The sequence below is a fragment of the Neofelis nebulosa genome, chromosome 17 (assembly GCF_028018385.1).
Source record: "Neofelis nebulosa isolate mNeoNeb1 chromosome 17, mNeoNeb1.pri, whole genome shotgun sequence".
Taxonomy (NCBI): Eukaryota; Metazoa; Chordata; class Mammalia; order Carnivora; family Felidae; genus Neofelis; species Neofelis nebulosa.
In genome coordinates this window covers 61,154,871-61,163,237 of record NC_080798.1, presented here as the reverse complement: position 1 = coordinate 61,163,237, position 8,367 = coordinate 61,154,871, and the positions used below count along the sequence as shown (strand labels likewise).

General features: G+C 61.9%; 1 protein-coding gene across 1 annotated transcript in view; it reads left to right on the top strand.

Annotated features, from left to right (window-relative positions):
- The first annotated feature begins 221 nt into the window (after window positions 1-221).
- Window positions 222-8,367, top strand: part of LOC131499216 (uncharacterized) — a 12,773-nt gene continuing 4,627 nt past the window's right edge. The window contains exons 1-7 of the mRNA XM_058707049.1: window positions 222-336; window positions 2,614-2,669; window positions 3,384-3,512; window positions 5,165-5,233; window positions 5,394-5,512; window positions 5,673-6,537; window positions 8,116-8,359. Of these exons, the coding sequence (XP_058563032.1) occupies window positions 222-336; window positions 2,614-2,669; window positions 3,384-3,512; window positions 5,165-5,233; window positions 5,394-5,512; window positions 5,673-6,537; window positions 8,116-8,359 (1,597 nt within the window). The remainder of the gene's footprint in view (window positions 337-2,613; window positions 2,670-3,383; window positions 3,513-5,164; window positions 5,234-5,393; window positions 5,513-5,672; window positions 6,538-8,115; window positions 8,360-8,367) is intronic.

The window sequence follows — 8,367 nt, the reverse complement described above, 5'->3', positions numbered from 1 at the left end:
GGGGTCGCCGGGTCGCCGCGTGTAAAGTAAATCATTCCCGTCTCCGCCGGGCCTGAGGTGCCCGCGCCCCCTGCGCGTCGTCCTCGCTGCCTGCTGCGTGCGGCGGGCGCCCAGGGTGCGGGGCCGCCCGGCTGAGCAGCCGGGCTCTGAGAGGCGATGAGTGGGGCGCCAGCCGGGGAGGGACGAGAAGTCAGCGGTGGGAGCGCCCGTCACGCCGCGGAATGGCTGCGTCGCCGCCCCCAGGGGGCAGGTGTCTGCGGGGGCACCAGGGCCGCGCTGCTGCCATTGAGCGTCTTGGCGCCTCGGGTGGTGGCTGCGGCGGCCGGCCGCCGCGAGGTGCGGGGCCGTGCCCAAAGGGCGCACCGAATCAGCCGGGTGGAACGCGGCCTGGGCCCGTGTCACGCCTCCAGGCGGCACTTTTGAAACAGTATTTTACTTCCTGATACGGATCCGGGTTCGAGCCTGACTTTCCCCCTTTGGGTTTTTTGATTTGACGGTAGTGGTCCTGGACGCACCGTGATGCCTGTTACTTAGAAATACAGACTTTCGGGTTCTGGGGGCCGTCACGTGCGCTCTTACTCATTTAGAAAGCAGCCACCCTCGTTTGAATGCAAGTGTCACTCAGGAAGTGATTCCTGCTGCGGGGCCCCTGGGTCCTTCCTGCACAGGCTGCACGCAGGCCTTGTAACCAAAGGGAAGTGAAGGCTTAGGCAGGTGCAGAAACCAGGGGGGAGGAGCAGAGGCCCCGGGGCAGGCCTGTGCTGACTCTGGAGCCTGTGCTCTGAGCCATGGGTGTGACCCCACCACCTTCCTGATGCCCCGCGGGCTTCGGTTCCGTGGGAGAGTCTGGGTGGTGAGCATAACCAGCGGCCTCTGTGGGGTCTCGGGCTGGGCTTGTCATCGCTGGAGGAACCTGAAAGCAGCGTGTCCTGGGAGAAGAAAACCAAAATGCAGGTTCCTCTGGTCTTTGGCCGGGATCCTGCCACATCGCAGCCCGGTGCCTGTGGCCATCTGGGGCCGGCTGGTGACCCAAGAGCAATTTCGTGGAGCTGGGTCGTTGAGACAGGGAGAACCCGTGGCCTGACTGCGTTTACTTGGTGGCAGTGGCAGTCGAAGCTGAGCCACTGGGGGTGGTGGAGGCCCCTGTGGCTGGAAGGTGGGGCTGTCTTCCTGAAGGGTCTGTTGGTCCTTCTGGACCCAAAGGTGCCCAGGAGGATGACACACAGTCATCTGCCCTGGATAGAGGTATGTTTTTGCCTGTTCCCGTCGGGGCCCTGATCCCCTGATCTTGAAGACTAGCCCTGTCTACGAGAGTTCATGATGAGTCATTTCAGGGTCACTTACGTGGGCGACTTAAAAGCCGTCTTGAAGGTCTGGTGCCAGAATAAATTAGCGCATCCTCTCTGGAGGGGACTCTGGCAGTATTTCCCCAAATGAAAAGTAATTTTTGCTGTGAGGCCCCCTGGTGAGCCCTGGGAGGGCCACGTCTCAGAATCTGCTCCACGAACTACCCCCTGGGAGCCCAGTACGTGCGCCCCGTGTCTCCTTCCCCGGACATTTGCCCGGCGGGCTCCTTCTTACCTTCTTACCTTAGCTGCGGCGATTCCGGCCTGAGGCCGTGCTTCCAGGAGCCCTCCACTCACGGCACCTGTCCTGGTCTCGCCGGCCGCCGGCCGCTCAGACTGGTAGCGGGAGATGCCTAGTGTGTCACCGTCCACGCGGCCGCCGCAGGAGCTGCTTCATCGGCACCGATGTTTTCACGTCTGGACAAGCCTCTTACGAACCAGCAGTTTTAACTGAAGGAAAAACGCTGTTGTCTCCTTTTTATTTGCTTCTATCATTTTGAGAAATTAAAGAGCTATGGAGAGTTACAGACACCCTGCAGACCCACCATCCAAAACAAATGGTTTAATATTTTTGTCTCTTTTGTGTAGAAGAAAACAATGCTGCAGTTGGACCATCTCCACTTTTATTTTTATTTATTTATTTTTTTTTTTAAAGTTTTTATTCATTTTTTTTTTTTAATTTTTTTTTTTCAACGTTTTTTATTTTATTTTTGGGACAGAGAGAGACAGAGCATGAACGGGGGAGGGGCAGAGAGAGAGGGAGACACAGAATCGGAAACAGGCTCCAGGCTCCGAGCCGTCAGCCCAGAGCCTGACGCGGGGCTCGAACTCACGGACCGCGAGATCGTGACCTGGCTGAAGTCGGACGCTTAACCGACTGCGCCACCCAGGCGCCCCTATTCATTTTTGAGACAGAGAGAGACAGAGCATGAATGGGGGAGGGGCAGAGAGAGGGAGACACAGAATCTGAAACAGGCTCCGGGCTCCGAGCTGTCAGCACAGGGTCCCGATGCTGGGCTCGAACTCACGGACCGCGAGATCATGACCTGAGCCGAAGTCGGCGCTCAACCGACTGAGCCACCCAGGTGCCCCTGGACCATCTCCACTTTTAGAAACTAAATGACATTTATTAGGCTTTTAAAACACTGGACTGTAAAAGTTGTACGTGCTCATTTCAGAAAAATTGGAGAAAATTGGGAAGCACTGAGAGGAGCCAAGAATCACCTGATTCCCACAACCCCCCGATCACCTGGTGTCTGCCTTCAAGGCTTCTCAGCTGCAACCATTTTCTCCCTCAGTGGCATTGCAGGACGCTTCCTGGCGGTCAGCACGCGCCCTCCACAGCTGGGCTGGGACCCCAGCACCCCGTGCTCACCCTGATCTCCTTAAACCTCTTCTGGACCCTCTGGTTGAGTCCCAGTTTTCCGTATCGTAAATAACATGGCAGCGAACATCCCGTTTGTGCATCGTGGTGCACGTCTCGAGTATTTTCTGAGGCTATGCTTTAAAAATACCACTGTGGGAACACAGGGCTTGTGTTTTCTGGGGCTTTTTGGGCTCATCTTGAGCTGACTGTGAAGTATCCTTTTGGGTGGCTGAGTCGATGCCCTGGGGCAGCCTGGCTTGTGGCTGGTGAAGCCTGTTGGGTGGAAGTCAGATGTCTGCCTCTTGGGGCCATTGCCCCGTCCGTCCCCAGCCCTGTTTACGGGGCCAGCTGAGGCCCCGGCGAGGGAGGGAGGGTGGGCTCAGCGCTGCTTTCCGGTTCTCAGGACTGACCCCAGGGCACGGGGTCCAAGGGCTCAGACTCCAGCTTCTGAGTGCCGTCTGCCCCTGGGGTGGCGCAGCTCCTGGGACCCCGGGACACGCAGGCAGCATACCCCCATCTCCCAGTGACAGGGAGGCAGGAGGCGTCTGTTCTTTGAGGGCCTGGAGGGGAGACGTGGGAGCAGATGTGGATGAACGGAAAGTGGCGTGGATTTCTGTGGCTGCAGTCACGGCCCCACGCCTGACACCCCCTCTGGTGCCTCCTGGGGACAGAGGTGGAAGAGGCAGCTGTTGGCGGCTGCTGGGGTGCTCCGTTCCCTAGCACCCCCAGCTAGCGCCCTGAGCACCTGTCCTGTGCTGTCCCGCAGAAGAGCCAGCCTCCGTGTGGCCCAGAAATGCCTGGTAGCAGGCTTTCTGTTTGCAGACTCTTTTCTTTTCCCTCTGGCCACTACGGCTAATAGAGAAGAATTTGCTAGAAGTGAGGAAAGGAAACCTGTCAAAGCTACCCTGCTTTGTTCTTCGCGAGCTTACTTTCTCTCCGAAACTGGCGTCTCTGAAATGTTTATCACATTTACTGTTTTCTCTGATTGAGCCCAGCTCTCTCCTTACCAGTTGTTGGATTTCGTCATAGTAGCAGACGTGCACACCCAGCCACGGATCCGCCTCTGACCCACGGGAAGAGGGCAGGACAAGGACCCAGAGAAGTCATAGGACACGGGGGCTTTGAACGACTGCCTCTTTCATCTGGAAATAGCGTGGGGTCCAGTATGTTTGAGAACCGACCCTTAGGCGGATGGAGGCCGTGGACTGTTAAGGCGGACTCGCCCGGGGCCTCCGCCAGCAGCGGGAGCTGAGGGGGTCCCGAAAGGCCTGCGGTGCGGGCGGGGTCCCCCCTGGTGGCTGCTGGAGCAGGCCCCCCGCCAGGCTGCCCAGAGCCGCCCTGCGGAGCCCCCAGGCCGCAGGAGAAAGCCTCGGCCTGCCACACTGCACGGGGCCCCCACACTGCCTGGCGCACCGCTTGCTTGCCGAGGGGCTCAGGGGCTCGCACAAAGCACGGTTCACACTCCCGCAGCCTGTTTGTTTTGTTGGGTAATTATAAAGTGTTGTGTATAATTGGTTTTTAAATTAAGAACAGAGAACAAAACCGTTTCCTTCGTGTAACAAACAATAACACATTAGTCTTCCCCTGTGGTGGGGGAATGAATGTGAATGAGAGTAAAGCCAGGGTTTGTCAGGGGGAGAACTTGCTGAGCAGGGGGAGTGGGGGGAGAGAGTGAGAGACAGAGCATGGGGGAGGCGGTGGGGGCGCCTGGGCCCCTCCTGGTCTCCGTTTTGCTGGGCCTGCTGGGAAGGGGGCAAGATGTACAGCTTCTGTTAGTGTTGTTGGACGGCAGGCATCCCGTCAGCCTGTGGCACATGCAGAGGTGCCCTCTGGGGTCCCTGTGCCTGTCCTCCCCCACCCCACCCTCCAGGGACCGGGCGGTGTGCGGTCATTGGTTGGGCTCATGCCTCCTGACCGGCTGTGGGCTCTGGTGGGCTTGGCTGGGATGGGAGGCTCAGCCTGGGGGCGGGAGGCTCTTCCGGGATGGGGGGGGCGTGGGCTGGGCTGGGCTCTGTCTCTGACTTGGGGGCTGGGCACCTTGGAAGTTTCTTTGTGTGAAGTAAGTCCGAGGTGGTTTCCTTGCCCACTGAGCAGCCCGGCCGCAGCCGAAGGGGGTTACGGGGCGCAAACACATCCTAGTGCGGGAGGTGCATTTTCACTGCCGGCGACCCAGAGCCCAGAAGGGGCAGAGGCCGCGGGCTGCGCCCAGGGAGGGGGGCACAGTGAGGAGCAGTGAGAGCTGAAGGAGTGCGAAATTGGGGATTTCGACCCAGAGCGAACGGTCGCTGCTGGAGTCTTCCGGTCGTGCTGGTGGCAGAGGCTCCAGGTAGCAGGTGGGCTCCTGACCCCTGGAATTGAGCTGAACTTCAGCTCTAAACTGCGGTCCAGCGGAAGCAGTCTTGAAAGCCTGCGCCCTCTCCTGCTAAGTGCTGACGCCCCTGGCTGTCCCCAGGAGGTGGTGGCCCAGAGCCGAGCCAGCGGCCTGCTGCAGGAGGGTCCCCTCTCTGGGCGCTCAGCACAAGTGCAGGGGGAAGTCAGCCGGCCACAGCCCCTCCCGGAGGGCTCTTCCTTCTCCTGGCCCCGGGGTCCTGATTCTGACGGAGAGGGAAGAGTCCCCTCCGGCTTAAACCCAGACTGACGCACCTGAGACCCGCAGACTCACTTTGTCTGGGCCTCTGCAGGCCGCCGCGTTCCGGACCGTGCTCCAGGGAGGGGTGTGTGCGGAGCCGAAGCGCGGCCTGTGTGTGGGTTCCGGGTGCCCCGGCCTCCAGGCTGCGCCCGCGGGGGGCACAGAGAACAGGTGCTCAGCGGCCCTCGGTGCTCCCTCCTCGTAGCTAGTAATTCTCCAGGCAGTAAGTTATTCGGAATTTACTTGAAGGGCCTTGAACTTGCTTTTCCTTGGTTTTTGCCTAGGTTAGTTGTTTTAGAAACTGCATTTTTGAGGTCCTTTAACGAGCAAGTACGAGGCCGGGGCCCTGGGCAGTGGGTCCCGAAGGAGCCGTGTCGCGGTGGCGTTCGGTTCAGGATGTCAGCTGGTGCCCGGGGACCGGCCGACGCCATCTGGGCAATTCCACCCCCGCGCTGGCGGCGGTAACCTGTGGCACCCTCTCTCTCCCGGCCCCGCCCCAGGTAAATCCACTTGGACGTTTGTGGGTGCGGTGCTGCCCCCCACCCGTGATGTCCCTCCGGCGCCTGCTCTGTGCTGCGGCCTCCCGGCGGCCGGCTCCCGTGAGATGCAGACGAGGCAGCCCCCTGCACACGGCCCCGGCGGCCTGTTCGGACAGGAGTGCCCCCGTGTTCAGCCGGGCCCTGGCCTTCGGGGACCGGATTGCCCTCGTTGACCGGCATGGCCGCCACACGTACAAGGACCTCTACCACCACAGCCTCCGCCTGTCCCGGGAGCTGTGCCGGCTCCTCGGGTGTGCCGGCGGGGACCTCCAGGAGGAGAGGGTCTCCTTCATGTGCTCCAACGACGTCTCCTACGTGGTCGCGCAGTGGGCCTCGTGGATGAGCGGGGGCGTCGCTGTCCCCCTCTACAGGAAGCACCCGCAGGCCGAGCTGGAGTATGTCATCCGGGACTCCCGGAGCGCCGTGGTCCTTGCCGGCCGGGAGTATGTGGAGCTGCTGGGCCCGGTGGTCGGGAGGCTGGGGGTCCCACTGCTGCCCCTCCCGCCCACGGTCTACGGTGCGGCGGCCGAGGCGCCCGGCGAGTGGCGGGTGCCGGAGCAGAACTGGAGAGACCGAGGTGCCATGATCATCTACACCAGCGGGACCACAGGGAGGCCCAAGGGCGTCCTGAGCACTCATCACAACATCAGGGCCATGGTGAGTGCTCGCACGCCGTTGTGCTGGGGCCCCTGGGGTCGGTCCGGCTTTCCTGTCCTTTTCTGGGGGGGCCTCTCGCGGCTGCCCCCGTCCTACTGACCCTGCCGACAGCACACGGCGAGACGTGACCGCCCGCCCCGCCACCCCGGGTGGGGCGGCTCTGGGAAAGGGGGCTCACTCGGGTGTAGGGGGACCTGGCGGCCCCCCGAGGGGCTCCGTGGGGCCGTGCCGCAAGCGAGAGACCGAACGTGCCCCGACACGTGACGTTGAGGGGTTTCGGGGAGAGCAGCCGTGAGGCGAATGTTCGAGACGCGTGATTGGCACCTGAAATGGGGCTTCTTTGGGAAACCTGAAAACAGGAACTCGTGGACCCCACATCTTGGGTGTGACTTTTGTGTTCTGTGGCCTCGGCATCCCTGGGAAACTCGCCAGCCGCTTTGTTTACCTTTAATTTACATCCTTCCTACTTCCGGAAACCGTTTGCGTGGATGATAAAGACACTTACACGCTAGGAGCAATAAAATAGAACCGATGCTCAGGACCACGAAGGTGAAGTGGTTAAGTCTTGGCCCAAAGCGGTCCTGTACGTCGGGGTAAACTGAGTCCGGGCTGACTGCAGGCAGGGTGTCACGATGTGTTTTCTGTCTCCCCTGCAAGACATACTCTGTGTCTGAGGAGACCCCATCCCTCGGCTGATGTTTGCAAAGGGGCGAGCGGGTCACGTGGGTTTGCCCGTAGCGGTCACTGAGGTGTGCAGGACGACGTTCCCACTGGCGATCTTGAGAACGTTCAAAGCGGGGTGTCCCACACTGCTTCTCACTGAAAGCCAAGGTTGTGGCAGGAAACCCAGCTCCGGGTTCTGTGACGGTTCAGCTGGGGTGAGGGCAGTGCCGCACCAGGCGGTGGAGGGTGGGCGGCCAGACTCTGCCGAGGCCCGGAGTCCCAGGGCCTGCCGGAGTCAGAACTGCACCCTGACTGCCGGGGGCGGGGCGGGGGCGGGGGGAGCCACCACGGGCACATGCAGGGGACTTGGGACCCCCACACTAAAGCCCTGGCCGTGTCCAGCTCTGCTCTTGGACACGGGGGTCGTCACGTGAGCCAGCAGACCATGGTCACGAGGCCACCGTCACCTTCAGAAGCCGTGAAGGACTGGGCACCGGGCACCAGAGTGGGAGCTGCCCCTCCCCTGCCCTCCCCTGCCCTCCCCTCCCCTCCTCCCCTCCTCCCCTCCTCCCCTCCCCCCCTCCCCCCTCCCCCCTCCCCCCTCCCCTATCCCCCCTCCCCTCCCCTCCTCCCCTCCCCTCTCCTCCTCCCCCCCCTCCCCTTTTCCCCTCCCCTCCCCTTTTCCCCTCCCCTCCCCTCCCCTCCCCTCCCCTCCTCCCCTCCCCTCCCCTCCCCTCCCCTCCTCTTCTCCCCTCCCCTCCTCTCCTCCCATCCCCTCCTCTCCTCCCATCCCCTCCCCTCCTCCCATCCCCTCCCCTCCTCCCATCCCCTCCCCTCCTCCCATCCCCTCCCCTCTCCTCCCTGCCCCAGCCTGGTGGCTTCCTTCCCATCTGAGGCCGTGCCTTCGTCCCACAGGTGACGGGGCTGGTCCACAAGTGGGCGTGGACTAAGGACGACGTGATCCTCCACAGTCTCCCGCTCCACCACGTGCACGGCGTGGTCAACAAGCTGCTGTGTCCCCTCTGGGTGGGTGCCACCTGTGTGATGCTGCCTGAGTTCAGCGCAGAGCTGGTAAGTGGGGGACAGGCTGCGGGCATGGCTGGATCTGGGCGCCCGGGGACCGGGGGCGCCTTGCTCTGCAGTGAGACCCTGTGGCTGTGTGAGTTC